This window comes from Sceloporus occidentalis, unplaced genomic scaffold, assembly GCF_023333645.1.
Source record: "Sceloporus occidentalis isolate IW3139 unplaced genomic scaffold, rSceOcc1.0.p SCAF_2, whole genome shotgun sequence".
In the NCBI taxonomy this organism is placed as follows: domain Eukaryota; kingdom Metazoa; phylum Chordata; class Lepidosauria; order Squamata; family Phrynosomatidae; genus Sceloporus; species Sceloporus occidentalis.
This window is the reverse complement of record NW_028316982.1, coordinates 254,684,925-254,708,210: the sequence shown is the minus strand read 5'-3', so window position 1 is coordinate 254,708,210 and position 23,286 is coordinate 254,684,925. Positions and strand designations below refer to the sequence as shown.

The 23,286-nt window shown below is 42.2% G+C and overlaps 1 protein-coding gene across 2 annotated transcripts in view; it reads left to right on the top strand.

Moving 5' to 3' along the window:
* Window positions 1-23,286, top strand: part of ARHGAP42 (Rho GTPase activating protein 42) — a 207,017-nt gene that overhangs the window by 125,534 nt on the left and 58,197 nt on the right. For both annotated transcript variants that reach the window (XM_089512781.1, XM_089512782.1), the window contains 2 exons: window positions 3,840-3,941; window positions 9,114-9,224. In XM_089512781.1, the coding sequence (XP_089368907.1) occupies window positions 3,840-3,941; window positions 9,114-9,224 (213 nt within the window). The remainder of the gene's footprint in view (window positions 1-3,839; window positions 3,942-9,113; window positions 9,225-23,286) is intronic.

The following is a 23,286-nucleotide window of genomic DNA, read 5'->3' as shown; positions in this document are numbered from 1 at the left end:
GACAGAGGAGAAGAGTGATGGAGAAGAGATAGGGTAAAGGACATGAAAGCATAAATGAAAGTCTTCCTGGGGTGGAGGGAAGGGAAAGAAGTCAGGAAGAGAGCTCAGGGAGAAGAGAATCCCTGGAGGACCAACCTCTATATAGAGGAAAGAATGACGGCTCCAGCTAGTGGATCAGTAGGAATCATTGGCCCCATTTAAGCCTGCTCCTGCTGCCCCTCCCAAAGAGGGGAGACTGGACTGCCCATTTTCTGATCTTTTTAACTGGGAGTAGGGGCAGAAGGACCTGGTCACAAGATAGATCAGAACCATCCAAGCAAGAGGGACATGGCATTTCCTTGGGGACAACATATGAAGTTGCCTGCATTTATTTGAGAATATCACACAGCAGAGAGGGAAGGAGTGCTGTCTCGTGCTGGTAAAAGGAAGTGGTGTAGGGACTGTTGAAATGATGGCAGGAAAACAAAAAGAAAGACAATAGAGGCTTGCATTTTTGAAAGATTACTTACCTGTGCTTCAGTGAGGACCTGGGGGGATAAGTACCTGAGATGACTACCTTAGTAATACATACTTTCACAATGGTGTACCAATGAATGTAATGTAATGGCTGTGAATAAAAGGACTCCCAAAGGACACTTGGGTTCTGCAAGCTTTAGTCATTGTTATTTATTCTTCGGTGACTAATTTAAATTGCTGCTGCAGTGTAATTTGTCCAAGATCTGTATTCCTCGGGATGCTTCAACACAGAAAGCTGAAAAGCATATGGAATTTTTGACTTCACCTGAGGAGGAAAACAAAAGAACTTCCTGAAAGCAGCTGAGATTAAAAAGCAACATTAGCCAACCTTTGAAACAACATGTTCCTTATTGCAAAGGGTGTGAATGACATATAGAAGAGGACAACCACTTAATCTAGTGCCTTCTGTCTGTTAAAACCAGGTCTTCTGTACCTCTTTCTAGCAAGACACATACTCATTTAACCAGTCCCAAAATGGAGCAGGTAGGATATAGTGAAACTTTCTCTTTGCCATTTCTGGGAAGCTACTATGGGTGTGTAGGCAGAATTTAATGCTGGGAAAGGGTCAGGTTAGCAGCAAGCAATCCTCTGGGCCTAGGGTTGCCATAGCGCCGGACCTCCAAACCGGGAAAAATGTAGGACAAAATTTTCAAATGTAGGACACACAAAAATGTGTCCTACATTTGAAAATTTTGTCCTACATTTTACCTTGCGATCGCGGCGGGGAGCGGAGGACAAGCGGCGAGGGAAAGCCTCCACTTAAGGAGGCTTTCCCTCCCCGCCTGGGCCCCGCCGCGATCGGAGGCCAGGAAGGAGGCGAGGAGCCCCCCGGCGAGCACCACGGCCTCGCCTCGTTCCTGGCCTCCGTGGAGGCCGGGAAGGAGGCGAGGAGCCCCCCGGCGAGCGCCGCGGCCTCGCCTCGTTCCTGGCCTCCGCAGAGGCCGGGAAGGAGGCAAGGAGCCCCCCGGCGAGCGCCGCGGCCTCGCCTCGTTCCTGGCCTCCGCGGAGGCCGGGAAGGAGGCGAGGAGCCCCCCGGCGAGCGCCGCGGCCTCACCTTGTTCTTGGCCTCCGCGGAGGCCAGGAAGGAGGGAGGAGGCTGCGGGGAGGCGGGGAGGTTGGCGCGGCTGCGCCCAAGAGGCGCCGCCTCCCTGCAGCCTCCTCCGCCTCAGGCCTCGCTGCCCTCCTTTTCCTCCGCACGACCATGCGCAGGGGAGGAGGAGGAGGGCAGCGAGGCCCCGAGGGTTGCCCAGCAAGCCCGCTGCAACCGGGCTTTTCCCGGTTTTTGGCTGCACCCGTGCCATGACCGGGCAGGTGCAGCCAAAACCGGGAAAAACCCAGTTGCAACCGGGTTATGGCAACCCTATCTGGGCCAAACCCACATGTCCGGGTGAAGAGTGTGATAACCATCTGACTCAGAGGCTTCAAAGGCTGACCTAAGTACTTTTGAAAAACACCCCTTCTGCTCATGGTGCTGGCATTTCTTAAATGCATTTCCTTCTTGTTTTAAGAACACAAAGGAAGAAAATATACATATGTGTGTGTCTGTGATGTGTCTGAGTTCCCCATATGCATCCTACAAAATCAGAGTGTTGGTTATGAGAACTGAAACGTTTTAAACTACCTTTAAATGTTTCCATACACTTAAGTTTTAAAGAAAGCTTTTCGGCATTCACCCTGTCCCCAGCATCAGAAATTGTTCCTATTTAGCTTTTATGAGAGGAATTGAGTAACTAATATAACAATATATAATCTAATATATATAAAAAACAATTGAAGCATCTAAATTTACAAGAATGCAGGAGCTCTTCCATTACATGAAAACTGTGGGATGTGGTTAGTTAATAAGGAAAAGAAAGAATCTGGTAGACCTCAGTCTTGTTGCTTTGGAGTAGTGTAGAATCCCTGGACAGCTTCAAGCTTTTCAGAGTTTCATGTAAATTTTACCCTGATATTGACTAAAGTAACTAGACCGTGTACATATGTGTGTCAAACCCAGTTGGATTCCCTTGTTCAGAAATTTAGACTCAGTTGTAGAAACTCAGAAGCCTTTATTAAGAAATACAGGTCTTGTCTGGTGACTTTCATTGACCAGCAAATGTTACAACTTCATAATTAAACTGCACATAATTCAAACATCGGGCGGGCTTCATTCTAATTGGTGAAAAATAATAAACATATTTCTCCAGCTTCTTCCCACACCATCTGTACAAACAGATGCATTCTCTCAAGACCACCTTGGGCATGCTCAACTCCTTTCTTGGCTTATCTCAGCACCTGGACTGTGTTCACAGTTCTAAAGCAAAACATTATTAAAAAATACTATTACTACCGTATATTCCATTACTACATTATGGCAGGATAAAAGTATATGCAACTCCTGACAGCTTGCATGCACACATGCAATCCTGGAATGCACTTAAAAATGAGGAAAATCTTCAGCACTGGTATTTTGCGTATACTTTTTTTTTTTTTTTTTGCTGACTACTGTACTGAACATACATGGTATGTCATGACAAATGGGTTGGAACTGGGTAGCACCCCACAGTGTCCTTCAATTTTTTAAATTTTATTTATTTAATTTTATTTTTTGCATGTGCGGTATGTGCTTTCAATTAGATGTATAAACTGACTTCCCTGGACAGCATTACACTTGAAGTGATACAAAATTTCAGCCTGGCATTTGGATAGTGTTTCTTACAGCATGTGCAAGTAACCCTTTGCAAGTGATGTAGTTACCAGTAACTCATTACTTTTTGGATAATAAGAATAAGAAAGCCATACTTCAGAAACAACTTTACAAGTAAATGTGAAGTCACATTATTGGTCTAACAAGTAAAAGCTTTAGTTACTTTCAAATGTTATCTTTACAGAGCAATTTTAAGGGGCATTTTGATATCACACCCATTTTGTGTCATTTTTAATCATCTTAAACTTCTCTGAAAAAAAGAGCATTTTTCTATTTCTAAAGGCACTAATAAGCTGTGCAACAAGGGACACAAGAAGTTACTTTACTAACAGTGCAGCAAGTAAAAACAACAAGCTGTTTTCCAAACACTGTATTGTGTAACTGGAATAAATTACTTTTGAGAAGTTTATTTCCATGCCCTGTTTTTCTTGTTCATATATGAAGTCCACTAAATTGACTTGTTTGACCACCCCTACCCCACCCCACCCCACCCCACCCCACCCCACTCCACCCCACAAAAGCATAATTTCTGTGCACTTTTATAGCTAACAGCTAAGTAGGATTTTCTTCCACCCTCGGTGTCTGTTGTTACTATGTCTGTTTCCAGTTCTTTATTTGGGAATGTATTATTTTCCAGGAAGGAAAGAAGAAGTTTGACAAAGAAAGTGAAAAGTATTATTCCACCCTGGAGAAGCACTTAAATTTATCAGCAAAGAAAAAGGAGTCACACCTGCAAGATGTAAGCTTTTATTATTGGGGATTGGTTTTCATGTATAAAACAGAAAAGGGAATGTATTCAGGAACAAAAATAGTTTCCAATTTATATGGAACAGAAATACAAGCTTCTGTTCTGGGACTTAAAGTGGATATGTTGAAGATAAATATTCCATCTTAAAATAAACTTGGTATTAAGGGAGTGCTTGTGTGAGCTTTATTTTTATTGCCATGATAAAATGGCAGGTTTTAGCTCTAAATTTGATCTTCCTTTTTTTAAAGAAACTTTTTTGCTCTAAATTTGTGCTTTATGCCAATTTTGATTGAAAACTTTATTAAATTACTTTGACATAGTTTACTGAAGGGTAGTATAAATTTAGAAATAAATAAGAAACTTTTTAAGTGTAAGGCTGATAATGCAAGGCTTAAGTTCAATGCATTTAATATTAGTAACACTTTTCCTTTTGTTTTCTTTTTTTATTCAGGATAGGGATGGAATGTTCTGTTTGAATCACTGCCGACAGTTTTAAAACCTGAATCTGGAACTGTTTGAAACTGTTTTGCAATTATTTTGATTTTTGTTTTTTCTTCCCCTTCTAAAATGCTATTTCCAATGAGAATATATACCTCTGCTTTATTTATAAACAGCACACTGTTCAAAATATAAAATACAGTCATCCCTCCAGATTCACTGACTTCCCTTTCTCAGTTTTGAATTTCCACAGACAGGAAGCCAGGAGGGACAATATAGTGTGCACACCCGCAGCGCACAGGAGCACATGGACATTAAAAACAATAGGGCTTCAGTATTTGTGTTTTTTCCGATTTGCAGTGGATCCAAAATGTATCCCCCGCGAATCAGAAGTGACGACTGTATACATTGCTAAAGGATTTGAAGGTTTTAAATGTTCAAGTGATTGTAATTCTAATAGTGAATTTGTGTCTAACATTTTACTTAATAGTTTCTTCTGATTATTCATTATGTCCAGTTTAGTAGTTATCTTTTCCAGTGATTTACAGCAGAAGAATATAGTGACATGTAGAAATCATGAGATTATTCCATTTCTTGTTTGTTTCTTCAAACAAGAGGTTGAATTTCCCATTGAATTTTAAATAATGTTGCTCACCCCAGCATACTTATGGATGATTACTCTTCACAAGCATCCCCATCACCACAGCGCTTAACATTTTCATAGTCTCTGGGTTAGGTCTAAACATAGAAAATTTGTAGATGCCACAGGAGACACCACAGAAGAAAACTACCTATGCCTTTTTCTGAATGGTGGAGTGGTATAGGAATTTTGGGGAGAAATTCAAATATGTACAGTGTATATTTTCACGTCAGACCTAAACTAATTTTATTGTGTTAGCAATGCTTCATGTATAATGCAGCATAAATATTTTGCTATTTTGCATAATCGTGACATTTAACACATAAAAGCTTTAGTTTTATTCTGTAAAGATTAAAGAGTATACACAATATTTGCAATGCTAGATGGAACAAATGTAATCTACTTCCTTCAGTAGGTCTTGGTTGTATGTATGTTCTGAGCCATACTTTCAGATTGTTCTGCTGAGTCTTTTGCAGGTTCTGTTGCATCTTATTCTGTTCATTTTCTTATCTCCCACAATTTGTAGCAGGATGTCTGTGTCACTGTCATTTGAGGGAAGAGGTGAAGAAGGTTCACTGGTAGCAGGTCAGAAGAACAGCAGGCACCAGATGCTCATTTCTGGTGTAACTATCTCCACCAGACTAGAACAAAAGTCACAGAAGAAAAGTAGCAGTCCATTAGCAATGAAGGGCCCCCACATCTGAAAAAGCCAATGTGGTGCACAATACACTCAAGAAGGCAGTGAAAAGAAAAAGGAGTACATATATATTTCAGAGGAAGGAACTGGCAAAATCATCTCTGAGTATTCCTTGCCTAAGAACACCCTATGGAATTCATGGGGTCACCATAAGTCAGCAGGTGACTTGAAGGCACGTACACACACAAACACACATAGAATGGAAAGAGGGATGAATCACAAGGAAGAGTACAGATAGGTAGCCCAAGTTTGCAGGAATAGTATAATTAAAGCTAAAGCTCAGAATGAGCTGAGTCTGGCAGGGAGCAAAAAAAAAAAAAGGGGGGGGGGTTCAGATACATTCAAGGTAGGAGAATGATCAAGGTGGCAGTGGGGCTGCTGTTCAGTAAGGATGCTAAAATGCTAACAGATCTCATTGAAAAGACAAGACTACTCAATACCTATTTTGCTCCAGCTTTTCCCTTCAAAAGAGAAGTGTGTGCTTCCATGCTGCAGCAAAGACCTTGGCAAAGATTGTGGATTGCAAATCAAGGTTGATGGGAAGTTAGTTGGGAATCACCAATCTAACCTAAACGAGTTCAGATCTGGAGGGGCAGGTGAACTACATCCCAGAGTATTGAAGAAAGTTGCTGGTGAACTTGCAGAATCCTTTGCTGTCATTTTTGAGAAATCGTGAAGAATGGGGTGAAGTGCCAGACAGGAGAGGAGTAAACATTGTTCCTCTTTTTAAAAACAAAAGGCAGAAAAGAAGATCCAGGAAACTACAGTCCACCCAACTTCAGTACCAGGGGGAAAATATCGAATGGATCGTGCAGGAGTTGTTTGCAAGTATCTTCCTGATTATGCAGTGATCAGTGCAAGCCAGCATAGGTTTATCAAGAACAAATCCTGCCAAACTAACCTTTATCTTTTTTTTTAGTAAATGGTGGGAATGTTACGGATGCCATTTATTTGAATTTCAGCCAAGCTGGTAAAGTCCCCCATAATATCACCAAGCTGATAAAGTCCCCCATAAAATTTTGATTAGCAAAATGATTGGCAGTAGCAATAGCACTTATAGCAATAGCAAGTACAAAGGCTTTCATGGCCGGCATCCATAGTTTTTTGTGGGTTTTTCAGGCTAGAGTGAAGATGCCAGCCACAGATGCATCAGGAAGAAACTCTTCTAGAACATGGCCACAATGCCTGAAAAACCCACAAAAAACTAATAGTAAGTATATTTCTATACCACTTATTATTGCACTTAAGCACTCCCTAAGCGGTTTACAATGTGTAAGCTAATTGTCCCCAACTAGCTGGGTACTCATTTTAGCAACCTCTGAAGGATGCCAGGTTGAGTCGACCTTGAGCCCCTGGCTGGTTTTGAACTCACATCCTTGTGGTTTGTGAGTGGCTGCAATACAGGCATTTAAACACTGCGCCACCAGGGCACTTACATTTCTATATTTCATTTCTGCATTTCACTTACATTTCTATACCGCTTTATGGTGCTGAACACTCTCTAAGCAGTTTGCAATGTGTTAACCAATTGCTCTCAACAAGCCTGGTTTTCATTTTAACAACCTATGAAAGGAAGCCCTGAAACCTGGACCCCTGAAGGATTGAACTCATAATGTTTTGGCTGCAGTGTTGGCATTTAACCACTGCACCACAAGGGCAGTGATTAATGTGGGATAGAAATGGGTTAGATTTGATTACCTATTGGGCCTCTTCCAACTTTATGATTCTATGGTTTTTCATAACTTTTTTTTTTTTTAAAAAAAAAAAAGCAGTGTGAGTTTGAAGGAAGGAGACACAATTCACCAAGGTCCAGTGAAAGCTCTATGTGGCCCCTGTTCTACAGGATGCTTCTAATATTTATTTCTTAAATATTCAGCCCTCTGGCAGTTCACTCATTCTCCACAATTTCTCAACAATCATACATACCACGTTTAGAGGAGGTGTAGAGCCCATGACAGATCATGCACTTCTTTTGTAGTTTGTCATTTTATAATCCTAGCCTGTAATATTCTGCCAAATGTAGGTTCTAATATAGTGTTGGTTGGTGCCTACTTATATTTCCTAAAGCAGTTGATGTGTATCTGTTGTTTCCTAAAAATTAGTAATATTTTTTTTTAGGTTTCTGTGTTCTTGCAGTTTTCTACTTTGACAAGATGATGGGTGTTTCATGCACAACTTTAATCTGTGTTCATTTCAGCACACTTTCTGATATGAATGGTTTGGCCCTTTCAAAACAATGATCTAAACCATATTTCATCTACACTGAATAAAATACTAAATATTAAGCAACACATTTGATCTGAAAAACCAAGCAATTACTTCCATATTTTTGTTCTCTTTTATTCGCCCGCCCCCCAGCCAAATAATAAAACATTTTCAAATTGGAGAGAACTTTTCACAGCTACCTTCTGTAATTAACACCAAAACTGATTATATGCATTTGCTTTCCTGGTATGAGTGTGAGTCTCTGTGGATCTTCATGTTCACCTCATGTTTTAAGCTAGAATCACAATTCCAGTTCTTCTCTGAAATTGATTTTAAATCTCAACTAGAGGAGAATTTAAATTCTGCCTCCCTCCAACCTCCTGCCAACCTGACTTGCTGCTATGGTACACTGGCAATCATGCAGTTGTAGCAACAGGAATACACTCCTAACACTTGGCTTACAGCTGTAGCTGCAAGCTAAACACCACTACTGCTGCCAAAGCAGCAAGCTGGATAAACAAGTAGGTCATGAGACTCACCAGGGGGATTGTGGGAAAGATTAGACATAGGTGCACAACATTTGGGACGAGGCTGGCAGTGAAATTCTCCTCATCATTACTTGTGATAGGAAACAAAGAGTTGTTCTTTCAAAGGAAGAAGTCCACTGCACATAGCTGAGCTCTCCAAGATGGCCTCTGCACTTTTGATCTCGCCCAAATGTTATTGTGGGTTAATGAGAAAAGAGACAGCTTGAAGGCAACATATTGAATTCCCACTGCCTTTTCAGGCAGGTTTACCCATTAATGACTCATGCATGACAGTCAAATAATTAGTGAGTCTAATAGATGAAAACAGAATGCAATGTTCTGTCTTGGGGGAAAAATGCATCTATTACAGAAAGCTTTTCTGATTGTAGCATAGAGTTTGAGGGCTGGACTATGACTTTGGAGACCAATGTTCGATTTCCCATTCAGCCATGAAACCAACAGGGTGACCTTAGCCAAGTCACATGCTCTCAGCCTCAGGAGAAGGCAATGACAAATCTCCTTTGAATAAATCATGCCAAGAAAACCCCATGAAAGTGTTCAAATATGACTTGAAGGCACATAAAAACAACAGTGTAATAAAAATACAGTAGATTGAATATGGTTTGTTGTAACCCTTTGTTTTACTTTTTTTTCAGGCAGATACACAGATTGACAGAGAACATCAAAACTTCTGTGAAGCATCATTAGAATATGTCTTTAAAATTCAAGAAGTACAAGAGAGAAAGAAGTTTGAGTTTGTTGAGCCAGTAAGTTGGTGGGGATAAAAGTACAAATGCAACAAAAAAAATTAAAATTTCACATAACTCCTAATGCTGGCTAAGATGCATCACCATTTTTAAACCCTTCCATTATATTTATACATAACCTTTCCTGAAATCACTTCCTTTCCTTTAAATCTATGGTTCACATTTTTGAACTCTTTCTACATTGACATATCTGCCAATGAATTCCCATACACTAACTGTGGAGAAACCCTGTATATTGCAGAAGATTCAGTAATGTGTTCTGTCTTGCATTCTGATTATTATGTGTGCCTAATAGGTCTAAAAACCCAGCCCATTGCCTCATTGAAGCTAGGCATTCCAAAGAAAGAGCAGAAAAAACTGAGGGGCCACAGTTCACTGTTAAACTATGGTTTGTAATATCAACTATACTGAGATGCCATATTATCGATCCTGCAAACCATGGCTGAGTGAACTGGAAAGAGTTCTATAGTCATGTTTCCCCCTTCCCTTTACTTTTCATTGTTTTGGTTTCACAGAGTATTTCCTGGTTTGATCAAACTAATGTTTGTTGCTACATTCAAACCAGCAAATTATGGTTTAACTTAATCCTCCAAATCAGGATTGCAAACTATGTGCTTTTCTCTGTTTATATACTTCATATTCAAAATTTCGTGGCATTGGCAGAGCCTGGAAAAATTACTTTATTTTGGACTACAGCTCCCAGGATCACCATGGCCATGCTAACTGGTAGATTCAGGGAGCTGTACTCTGAAAACATCAAAATAAAACATTTCCAGGCTCTTGACACAGGCATCTCTATAAGAATAGTGAAACCAATAATTATGAGTTGGCAACTGAGATTCTATACCATTGGAATAAACCATTGGTGGAACCTTACTTTGTATTGAAACTGATCATGGTTTTTTTATCTGAATTGTTGTTTTTGTTAACTGCCCTCAGCTTCGACTCATGATGGTCTCATGAGTGAGATACATCCAAGCCCCACTGTCCTCAAATACTCTACTCAGGTCCTACTGCTCAGCACTGTGGCCTCTTTGGGTGAAACTAGCCACCTAATATACAGCCTTACCCTCTTTCTACTACCTTCTGCCTTTCCTAGTATTATTGATTTTTTCAGTGAGCCATGTTTTCTCATGATGCAGCCAAAGTACAGCAACCTGAGTTTGGTCATCTTGGCTTCTAAGAAAAACTCAGGCCTGCCTGATCTGCTCTCGGATTCATTTATTTGACTTCTGGCTGTCCATCTGCTTTCATTAGTGTCCAGCTCTCACATCTGTAAATGATGACGGGGACAACAGTGGCTTGTATTATCCTTACTTTAGTTATCTGATTACAAACCATGATTTTTCAGTTCAGAAATCAGGCTGATGTGTTGTTCAGCTTCTTTAACTGAAGCTTAGAGTGATGTTTCAACTGAAGAGTTTAATAGTATATCTCAGGAAGGAACCCTTGGTGAATTTCAGAGGAACCCCGTGGTTTCTAGGAAAACTGTTTTTGAAAGCCACTGACTTATATCTACAAATGTTGCATTAAAAGTGGAATATATTGGTTCATTAAATAAGGGAATTTAATATTGTAAGTTATTGAAAGTCTGGCCTGGACTCCAGAATATTTTTGGTTTCTTAAATGCTCACGTAAAGGATTTCTCATTCAGTGTGGAATGAAATTGTAGATGACTTGCCATCTATCTGCCTGACATTTTAATGACTTGTGCTTAGTAATGTTGTCTGTGCTACACATGACAAGTATTTCATACTGTAAAAAATGGCTGAAAAAACTTAGCCAAGGCATTAGTTTTCAAATTTCAATAAATCTGTTTGACCTTTTATTAAAGAAGTAAAAGAAAGTAAAAGTTTGGAAGTTACTCTACTTTAAAAAATGGAATTGCTCAGGTAGGGCTGAGCAACATATGCCTTAGATTGACTCATTAGGGCTGAAATCCTATACATGCTTATCTCAGAATAAGTACACTTAACCTCCGTGGATCTGCTAATATTTTGTAAGGCTGCACTTCTGTTCATGCTTACTTGAAAGTAAATGTGGATTGTACTGAGCTGCAAGCTTGCCTGTACTCTTTGAACTACTGTTAATTGAACTAAAGAGCCTGAAAAGCACAGACTGTAGTTTTGAAAGCTCATGGAGGGGAAATATGTATAGCAAAAATAGAGCCTTCACCACAGTTCGTTTGGAACTGTGACTATTATTTATGAATGGCACTGGAAGTCACAAGCTCATAGACTGTAAGCTGCCCACTACTTCTCTGGTCTAATTGTGTGGCTTTTCTTTGAGGAAACTGTAGTATCACCTAAACATTTACTATCATAAATCTACCTCATAGAAGGTATGTGCAAAAAAGAAAGTTGAGTGCATTTGTAGGGGCATTATAGTACCCAGCATGGCTTTGGGAGCAGTAGAGAAATGGCTAAACCCATACGTTCTGTACAAAAGAAAAGTAATAACTATGATCTTGATTACATCCAGGTAGGTCTGGGAAAGACTCCCATTTGAAAACCTGGAGGAAAATAGCAAGTCAGAGTAAGAGCTTGGAAATGATTTTTTTTTTTAAATAGACTACAACGCCCAGAATCTCTCAGCCAGTATGGCTAGTGGCCATGTTGACTACGGCATTCTGGCAGTAATCCAAAAGGTTACTTTCCCAAGCTCTGGTCAGAGTAGATCATGCACTAGTAGGACCTGTTGTCAGATTCATATTCACACCAGTAATAGTTCTCTAAAATGTCTCCATCCCTTGCCTCTGCAAAAATCATCAATTTTACTTTTAGTAAGAGGCTAATAAATAGAGTACAGCTGCAAAAAGAACAAAACTAGCAGCTCAGATTTACTATTGAATCCTTAAGAACAATGTTGTGTGTACCATAAATGTAATCAAGCTCCTGCCTTTCTATCAGTTGTCGTAAATTCAATGTTTTGTGGGAAATCCTGGCAACCCCTGCCCTGTTATTAACCTGTAGGAGGAAGTCCAGCACTGCAACAGAACTGAAATGGCTTTGATATGATAGCTAAAATTTTGTGTAATGTTCAGTAGATCATAACAAATAAGCAGAAGTGTTTTGAGGAGTGGGTGTACCAACACCAGCATGCTTTCAAAGTATGTTTTGCAAAGCAGGATTTTCAAGATGGAAGCATAACTGTAAGCCTTGCACTGTTGGCATGGTTAAAGTTGCATAATACAAAGCCAGTCTTCTTAAACCATGCATATGGCACAGAGCTAAGCATTATGTCTCCATCTTAAAAACCCTTGCTTTTGCAGATTATCTGCAAGTATCTTTGTATCAGTAACCCCCCCCCCCCCAAAAAAAAAAAAATACAGTGTTTTGAGAGACCAGGGATTGATTCACCATTCAGCCATTGAAATCTACTAGGTGACCTTGGGCATGTCACACTCTCTCAGCCTCAGAGGAGGACAGGGGCAAACTTCATCAGAACCCATTGTCCCAAGAAAATCCTATGATAGGTTTGTGTTAGGTTCATCATAAGTCAGAAGTGATGTGAAGGCAGAAAACAACAACAAAATATCAAGACTCTTTGTTTATCTTGCTCTGTACTGTTTACTTTGGCAGTGGCTCTCACAGGGGTCTTTCCAATTATTGCCATCTGAAATCTCTTTAGAGCAGTGTTTCTGATCCCGAGTATCCTGTGAGAGGTCGCTAGAGATTCCACAAGAGATTGTGATTGAAAAACGGCATTTTAAAAATGATGGATATTGCAACAGTTCCCTGAGACCTAAAAATGATTTCCCGGGTTCCTTCAGGGTAAAAATATTGAGAAAGGCTGCATTAGAAAACTGAACAAAGCTTCTTCATGCAGATCATAAAATCTTATAGTTGAACTACAGTGGGGCAAAAAAGTATTTAGTCAGCCACCAATTGTGCAAGTTCCCCCACTTAAAAAGATGAGAGAGGCCAGTAATTGACATCATAGGTAGACCTCAACTACAAGAGACAAAATGAGAAAACAAATCCAGACAATCACATGGCCTTTGGCTTAAGCATTAATAAAGATTGATTGATTGATTGACAATCACATTGTCTTGATTTGGAAAGAATTTATTTGCAAATTATGGTGGAAAATAAGTATTTGGTCACTGACAAACAAGCAAGATTTCTGGCTCTCACAGACCTGTAGCTTCTTCTTTAAGAGGATCCTCTGTCCTCCACTCATTACCTGTATTAATGGCACCTGTTTGAACTTGTTATCTGTATAAAAGACACCTGTCCACAACCTCAAACAGTCACATTCCAAACTCTACTATGGTGAATACCAAAGAGTTGTTGAAGGACACCAGAAACAAAATTGTAGACCTGCACGAGGATGGGAAGACTGAATCTGAAATAGGTGAGCAGCTTGGTGTGAAGAAATCAACTGTGGGAGCAATAATTAGAAAATGGAAGACATACAAGACCATATGGTCAGGTGACACCAAAGTAGAGCTGTTTGGTAGAAACACAACTCATTGTGTTTGGAAGAGAGAGAATGCTGAGTTTCATCCAAAGAACACCATACCTACTGTGTAGCATGGGAGTGGCAACATCATGCTTTGGGGCTGTTTCTCTGCAAAGGGACCAGGATGACTGATCTGTGTACAGGAAAGAATGAATGGGGCCATGTATCGTGAGATTTTGAGTGCAAACCTCCTTCCATCAGCAAGGGCATTGAAGATGAAATGTGGCTGGGTCTTTCAGCATGACAATGGTCCCAAACACACCACCCGGAAAATGAAAAAGTGGCTTCGTAAGAAGCATTTCAAGGTCCTGGAGTGGCCTAGCCAGTCTCCAGATCTCAACCCCATAGAAAACCTTTGGAGGGAGTTGAAAGTCCGTGTTGCAAAGCGCCAGCCCCAAAACTTCACTGCTCTAGAGATCTGCATGGAGGAATGGGCCAGTGTACCAGCAACAGTGTGTGCCAACCTTGTGAAGACTTACAGGAAACATTTGACCTCTATCATTGCCAACAACGGATATATAACAAAGTATTGAGATGAACTTTTGATATTGACCAAATATTTATTTTCCACCTTAATTTGCAAATAAATTCTTTCCAAATCAAGACAATGTGATTGTCTGGATTTGTTTTCTCATTTTGTCTCATAGTTGAGATCTACCCATGATGTCAGTTACTGGCCTCTTTCGTCTTTTTAAGTGGGAGAACTTGCACAATTGGTGGCTGACTAAATACTTTTTTGCCCCACTGTATATTTGTGGGGAAAGCATGCTTACTCTTTGGCTGGTATGACGTTTATTATTAAATAAAAGAACAACTGATTATAAAACAGTTCACACATAACTCTGTGTTGTTTCCTTTTAAACCCATCAGAACATGTGAACTAACATTATTGAAAAGCACTTCATTTGAGTTGATACTAATATGGTGGTTACGGTAGTTTGTTCTGATGCATTTACACATGCAGTTTATCACTTCATATTATACCCATCTTATGATATATATGCAACAGTGTGGAAGGCTATGTAGGCTGATTATTTCTTCCCAAATTTCTATTGTAGCTTGACCCCAAATAGCATATCTACCATCATCTGTATCTTTAAATTAACCAGTTCAGTAAATCAAAGCTTAGCTGATTTAATATAGTCCTGACCCTGGGCATATCAGCAGCTGGACTACAGGCATTCCAGCATTCAAAAAATACTGCATCAGAGGCCTGAAAGAGTGTTTTATTTATTTTTATGCAATGTTGGTGACCCTGAGATTGTTTGGTCATCTCATTCTCACAGGAAGAAGATTGCACTTCCATTTTGGATAGGGTAAGAATTTGACCTCCGGCCTTCAGTTCATCAGCCAAGCAGTTACTGTCTTCCTGGTTCAGTTTTAAAAGAAAAATAAAATTGGAGATTGCACAAAACATACTTGGATATCCAGTCATAAACTGGATTTTGTTGATAATTTGTAATATAACAACCAGCTTTTACAACAATGAAATGGAGCAACATTTTGCTATGATTGTAACCATCATAGAATTTTGCTCAAGTGATTACTGTAGGGTACTCACACTTTAAACAGCTGCATCATAGGGAGACTTTGAACAAATGCAGCTTATCCTGGCACTTTGAGACAATTATGGATAGACATCCAACCAGTGAATCATAGGCTGCCATACATCTATGAAAAACATAGAAGCTTTACCACAAAGGGTGGCAGCTCTAAGTTTGCTGTCAACCTCACAGTGTTGTATTTGGAGTGCATATAATCATAAACTGTATTTACTTGTTATAGGAATGAACATTATTAGGCTCATATGTTCTTCCACCCATGCAGCCATCGCACTTGTGAGGAAATCAGAAAGTCTCACTTTCACTTCCCAGCAATGTAGCATTATGTCTGAACACCAAACCAGAGATGGGAGACCTTCTACCCACAGGCTACACCTTTCAGGTCATTTCATCTAGCCTACAGGGTTTTGGGATTAGACCCCAACCCCAGGGGAGAAGAGACAGGACAGCACATAAGCAGTAGCCTCAACACTGTGGCTCAGTTGCTTTGCTTTTTCCTCTTCTTGTGGGGAAAGCAAAGGATGAGTGAAGCTAGTTGTGTACCCACATCACCCAGCCAAATTTGTTCCTCCTTCAGTTTCTCACATTCAGATGGAAGAGAAAGAAAAAGAGTGCTCTTACAATTTAGCGGAGTCCCAAACTCTGGACTCAGCTTGGTAGTAGAGTATACAGCTAGCTTTTCTCCTGTGCTCTGTAGAGGAGACAAAAGAGATACGAAAATGTCTTCTTACTCAAGTGATCAAGGTTTCAACTGGATCTTCTAGTTGGAACTCAGCAACTCAAGCACTAGCTGAGTATACTTTGCTTCCCCTTTGACTTCCTTCATTTTGGAAAGTAGATGAGGAGGTAAGCCATGTCTCCATGAAGTAGCTGGCTGAAGAATCTTTGGCTTTTGCTTCAGCTGTGGATCTTTTGGCACTACAGGTATGGCCCTTTCCTCTCACATCATCCAGCCCACACAGGGACCAAAGAGATCTTTCCTTTTCCCATCCCTGCCCTGAACTGTAGTTACCTTGACCATGGATTATTGAAGCAAACCAATTTCATAAACTGTGGTCTGACGTTAGCTTGTTTCAGTAAAGTGTGGTTATGACTAGCTGCAGTTTGTCTGGATAAAGACATAGTGTTTAGCTGTAGTTAATCAAAAGCCAAAGCATCACATTCTGATCTCGTCATGGTTGCCCTGAAGGGGGGATAGAGGCAAATGAGCTTAGTGTTCAGATATGGTTCCTGTTTTGGAATTAGATACATGCTGTAAATGAAGACTAATTTGTTAATCACTGAATCCAGAGCAGATGGTTGAAGTGTAAGTTTAAAACAGTTACATTTTTAAAAAATATCAGCATATCAACTGAGGAAAGTCTTTCTTTAGGCTGCACTTGACGTTGTATGCAGATGTGTGTAACATTATCCTGACTGCAGTTTTTTAACATGAGAAACTACTTCTGGGGGCCAATTGCGATGGTTTCTGCTCTCCAAATTATCACCCACGTTTGGCTTTTTCTCCACATCCTTTGGAATTAAATGTGGAAAGGATTAAGCAGTCCCCTGCCTGCTACTTGTCTAGTCTCAATCACTCATTTTGAAATGGCTGTGCCTTTTTTTTTTTCAAAAAAGGAGGGGAAATGCTTCTGCATACACTGTTTAATGTGGTCCCTAACTGTATGCTTTAGAATAGTTTGGCTTTATGCCTTTCCCATTATTTTTCCCCTCTACTATGAGAGAATTTTAGTAAACATGAAGCCTTGTTCTGGAGAATGATGAAATTGGGCAAATGCCAGGGTTGCATAAGAAAAGCAAAGGCCTTGTGACCCAAATTGTACCACTGTTAAAACATTGCACAGATCACCCAAAGAAAGCAAGGAAGCATGTGAAAATTCTCAGCATTGCCACTCTTCTAGATTAAAGGATCAGGCTGCTCTCAACAGGGATGTTCAGTTTGTTTTGATGCTTGCACTATTTACTTGTGAATGAGGACTTCATGTTCTTGTATGTATGTGCCTTAAAGTTTCCTGTTGACCCATGAATTTCATAGAGTTTTCATAGGCAAGAACTATTCATAGGTGGTTTTGCTAGTTCTTTCCTCTGAAATATAGCCCATAGCTCCTGGTATTTGTTGGCAGTCTCCCATCCAAGTACTAAAGCACTGATCCTGCTATGCTTCTAAAATCAGACAAGATCTTATACCTTATACTATCCACATATCCTATGGCCTGCCTTCCATACTGGATGTGGGCTGAACTAGGACTGCTTCCTGCTGTGCCTTTTACAGTGGGCCCTTGGTATCTGCTGGGATTTGGGTCCAGGACCCTCTGTGGTTACCAAAATCCATGGATGCTCAAGTCCCATTATATACAGTGGCATATTAAAATAGTCTCCATTGTATAAAATGATAAAGTCAAGGTTTGCTTTTGTTAATTTATATTTTTTTAGCTGTGGATGGTTGAATCTGTGTATAAAGAAGCTAAGAAGTCTGACAGTACAGTAAAATTATACTGCTTCATTCATGCAAGTTTAGAACTTTCAGATGGTCATGTCTTCAGTTTGCAGCTCTTGCCTGTTTTACAATTGTTTCTTCTTTTTTCATACTAAGAACACCCTTTGAGGAAAAAGGACAGAATATCTGAATAATAGCTTCCATTTGCATAAGTATCTGCCATCTGGAAACATCCTGAGGGGGGGAAAGCTCAACAAACTGTGGAATTCATTTGGCTTGACTCCTCCAAAATTCTGGGTCTTATATTTACATGTTGAACATTTATTGAGAAACATTTAAAACCGGGTTGAGCAACTCTGGTAGGACTGGTGGAGAAAAAAAAGGGGGGGAGGCAGATGTGATGGCTGGTCACTTGTGGTTTTTATTTTTGTTTGGGGTGCACTCTTTTTGGACCTGGGGGGCTTCCTGATCTCAGCAAGTCCAAACCTGCCATCCTAGGAGGCCTCCACAAAAAAACAAAACAACACCAAAACACAGTATCAACACTGGGCAGGCCCACAGGCTATACTCTGTCCATCCCTGATTTAAACAAGGATGAGGAGCCTTCTTTATATTTATTTATTTCATTTGTATGCTGTCTTTCTCCCAGGAGGGACCCAAGATGGCTCATAGATAAATAAAAAAATAACAAAATTTTTTCAATAAAATTCAAAACAATTGAAATTATTAATGAACGATATGAAATCACATAAAATATACAAACATTAAAAGCATAACTAACTGGCTTGTTCATATAAGGAGATACAGGCCTGTTACAGACTGCCAAAATAAAGCTGCTTCGGGTCTCTTTGGAGGTATGCTGTTTAAATGATGCATGCATCCTAAGAATCCGGAAGCTGCACCAAAGCTGCACGCCAGTGCTTAGGAATGGAGTGTGGCTTTGGCACGACCTCCGGACTCTTAGGACCCATGCATCATTTAAATAGCATACCTCCAAAGAGACCCGAAGCAGCTTTATTTTGGCAGTCTGTAACAGGTCACAGTCTCTCAAATAGTCTGGACCTCAGCTGTATAGGGCTTTATAGGTCATGACCAGCACTTTGAATTGCGCCTGGAAATGAACCAGTAGCCAGGTTTCTGCAGTAACAATGGCCGGTTACAGACCGGCACTTTAGTGTGTGACGAGCACGCACTAGGGTTACAAAAGGGTGGTGCTTCCGAACCGCCCTAACCCTAGTGCGTGCTCGTCACGCACTAAACGGCGGCGGCCCTTACATACGGCTGCCGCCGTGACAACGTCACGGCCGCGCCGCCTCTAGGCGGGGCGGCGCGGACGTGACGTCCTTGCTCCGCGCCAGGGCGCTTAGTGCGCCCTGAACACGGAGCACGAAGGAGCTCCGTTTCAGAGCTCCTTCCTGGTTTAGTCCGCTGGGCGCAGCCTTCAGACGGCTGCGCCCAGCGGACTAAAAGAGAAAGGGGCCAAGCGGCCCCTTTCTCCTTCTCCCCGCCGCCGCGGGGTGTCCTTGGGGCTTGAAGCCCCAGGGACACCCCTTTTCAGGCTGCGGGGAAGCGGCGTTTTGCTGCTTCCCCGCAGCCTGAAAAGCGGCAGATCGGGGCCTCAGCGGCTGCCGTTCTGCATGCTGAGGCCCCGATACTCCGGGGAAAGGGGTGGGTGCAGACCACCCCAAATGGGCGGTCTATAACCCGCCAATGAGTACTTTTGCACATTTAAAGCTTGTGCACCAACTGTGCCCATTTCTTCAGATGTTAGAAATTGCTATGGTGGTATATGCCTTGGTTACATCCCGGTTGGACTACTGTAATGTGTCTGCTTGGGGTTGCCTTTGAAGAGTGTTCAGAAACTTCAGCTGATCCAAAGAGCTGCAGCCAAGGTATTAACAAGAACAGGTTACAGAGACAACACAACGCCCCTGTTGAAAAAGTTTTACGGGCTACCAATTTGTTTCTGGGCACAATTCAAAATGCTGGTTATGAGCTATAAAGACCTATATGGCTCAGGTCCAGGCCATTCAGCAGACTTTATCTCCCTATATATGAGCTGGCCAGGACTCTGAGATCATAAAGAGAGGCCCTTCTCTTAGTCCCACCACCACCACAAGCATGATTGATAGGGACACAAGAGAGGGTCTTCTCAATGGTGGCCCCTGGACTGTGGAACTCCTTTCCAGGGAGGCCAGAATGGCCCCTTCCTTGTTGTCCTTCCACCTGCAGGCTAAGACCTTTCTGTTCAGACAGGCATTTAAAACAGAATGCTTTTAAAGAATGGGCCAGGGTGTTACATTTTTACCCTTTCAACTATATTTTATTCTTTTAACATGTAATTTGTTTTAATATATGGAATAATGTAATGCTATTTTAATGTATCTTTTTGGTATGCTTTTAATTGTACTGTTTTTTTAATATTGTAAGCCATTTTGGGAGAAGAGTGAAATATAAATAACAACAACAACAAAATAACAACAGCCATTGAAGCTGTTTCAACAAGGGAGTTATATACTCCATCTAACTGGCCCCGGTCATCATTCTGGCTGTGGTGTTTTGAACCTGCAGAAGTTTCTGAACAGCTTCCAAAAGCAGCCCCACAGAATTGGGCAGTAGTCCAGATGGGATATATTCAAGGCATGTGTCACTATAGCCAGATCTGACATCTCAAGAAATTGGCGCATCTGGCGCACTAGTTTTAGCTGTGCAAATGCACTCCTGGCCATTGATGAAACCTGGGCATCCAAGCTCAGAGTGGAGTCGAAGTGCACACCTAAACTGCGAGCCTGAGATTTCAGAGAGTGAAATCCAGCACAGGCAAAGTCCCTATTCCCTGATCTGCCTTATGACTCACCTTACGAGCCTTTGCATCACCAGATGTTTTGCACTACAGTTTCCATAATCCCTTACAATTTACCATGCTGTATGGGACGTCTGAGTGCTAAAAGTCTAAAAATCTGAAGGGTCAAAATTTCCCTGCCCATGTCTAAGACTACTTATCACACTGAGATTCTCTTTATCTTTCTGTGTGACTCCTAGCAGATACACTGGAAAAACCTCAAAGTAATGGCACTAACCTACATCACAAGCTGGTCCAAATTTTGTGACTAGATCAGAGGATACTCACTATATGAACCGTGTAACATATCTTTTGGAAAAAATATTCAATACTAGGATACAAGATAGCAGTTGAATACATTTCAGAATTTAAGGATAACATTGCTGCCATCTAGTGCTAAGTTATTGTTTGTCTTCAGTACAGAGCAGGATTGATTTTTTGAGTAAGTGTTCTAAAAATGGAAATTTGCTGAAGCCTGGCTGCACAAACATGACATTTTAGTAGTATGTTTCTGTGAACTGAGTTATATAAAGTGTATGTGAGGAAGATGTCAAGACAGAGTTTTAAAAAATTAAAAATTGCATTGTAGGAAATTTTGCCAAGGTTGTAGCTAAGATTAGCCATATCGGTAAAGGCAAAATAATTGCTAGATATATCAGTTTGCAGATTTGGTGAGGTTGTTTTATTACTGTACATCTACCAGTTAAGCTTTACTAATTTGATTAAAGGTTGTGCTTCCAGACAGACAGATAAAACAGCACATAGTGTGGCATTTGGAGAAGTGGTTCCTCTTGGCACGTTTTTCCTGGCTTTGGAAATTCTCTTTTGAACCCAGTTTTAGAGTCCAGAGTTTGAAAATTATATCTGTATGGCTTTTTTTATATTACAGTGGTCCCTCCAGAAATTTTACTGTAAGCTTTGCATTGGATTAAGACTTCCTCTCAATAAACAAAAGATCTGCTTTTGTTTGCAAAAGGAAATAGGATCCAGCAAAACCTTCCCTCGGGAGGAGGGAGGTGGGTAGGAATGAGAAGAGCAGCTATGTAGAACTAGAAGAGATCCCAAGGAATAAAGATATGCAACTGAGCACTAAATTTAGAATTGTAGAAACCATTGTATTTTCCATTAACATGTACAGATGTGAGAGCTGAACAGTGAAAAGAGCCAAGAAAAAAATCAATTCATTTGAGATGTGGTGCTGGAGAAGAGTGGACAGCCAAAAAGACAAGCAAATGGATCCTTAAACAGATAATGTCTGAACTTTCCTGGAAGCCAGGATGATCAAGCTGAGACTATCATACTTTGGCCATATCATGAGAAGGCATGACTCATTAGAAAAGAAAATGATGCTAGGAAAGGTAAAGGGAAGGAGAGAAAGACCACATGCTAGATCAGGGGTAGGCAACCTTTTTGAGCCGGGGGCCGGGTTGCTGTCCCTCAGACAACTGGGGGGCTGAAGCCGGGGGGGGAGCTTCCACCCTCCGAGGGCGGAGTCGCGTGCTGGGGGTGGAGCTTCCACCCTCCGAGGGCAGAGCCGCATGCTGGGGGTAGAGCTTCCACCCTCCGGGGGGTGGGGCTTTCTCTGCTCCCTTTCCCGACCTCCAGCTGTCTGAGAGACAGCTAGAAGTGGGGGGGGGGATTGGGAGAGGCGGTGACAAGCGCGCGCCTGCTCCTCCTGCCCTTCCTTGGCCCTCAGCTGCGTCTCAGAGACAGCTGGGGACCAGTAGGGGCCTGTGAGGGGCAGGAGCAACAGGCGCACGGCCCCTGCTCCTTTCCTTAGGGCTTTGCCAGGCCTGAGGTGTCCTCCGAAGGACACCTCAGGACTGCTGAAGCCCCGTGGGGAGGAGGAGGACGAGGCCGGCGGCCCCTGCTCCTTTCCTCGGGGTTTCACCAGGCCTGAGGTGTCCTCCGAAGGACACCTCAGGGCTGCCGAAGCCCCGTGGGGAGGAGGAGGAGTGTGCCCGCCCTCTCCTCGGTCCCTTCGGCCAAAAGGGCTCCAAGGGGCCCTTTCGGCCGAAGGGGAGGGAGGCCGAAGGGAAGGGCTTGGGCACCCGTCCCAGGCCCTTCCCTTCAGCTCTTCCCTTCGGCCGAAGGGAAGGGCGGCCGCCGGAGCCCTGTTGGAGGGGGGAGCCCTGTTGGAGGAGGACCCCCGGCCCCTTTCTTCCCTCCCCGTGGCTGTCTGGCAGCCACGGGAAGGGAAGGAAGGATGAGGAAGATCCCAGCCCCAGGAGGAGAAACTCCTCCTATTTAGCCCTGTGCGCGGCCCTGCAGGCGCACGCAGGGCTACAGGAAGCCGCCGGTGGGAGGCGGCGGTGCACTGTGCATGCTGCTGCCGCCGCGCCTGCCTCTGCACGTTCCTTCTCCATCTCCTCGGCCATGGAGGCCGTCTGTGGCCCACCCTCCTCGGCGCCCTCCCTGCCGCTGCTGCCGCGGTACCGCCTGGTGTCGGCGGCAGGACTGGGCTGGGGCCGGTCCTGCCACCTCGCCAGCCAGGATCTGGCCCACGGGCCGGGGGTTGCCGACCTCTGTGTTAGATGAATACGACTCTGTTAGGGAAGTCATGGGTATTAGGGCCCTGTACAGACTGGTGAATTGTGCCGACCTGGGGCCGAAATTAGGGCTCACTAGAGCTGGGCATTCACTCGCGCCCAGCCCTACTATCAGCACCTGAGCACCATATTGCCACGCCCCCGTTCACACGAGGCATGCTATTATGATGCACGGGCGTCCAAGTGCCCAAACTGTGCTCACCTGAAG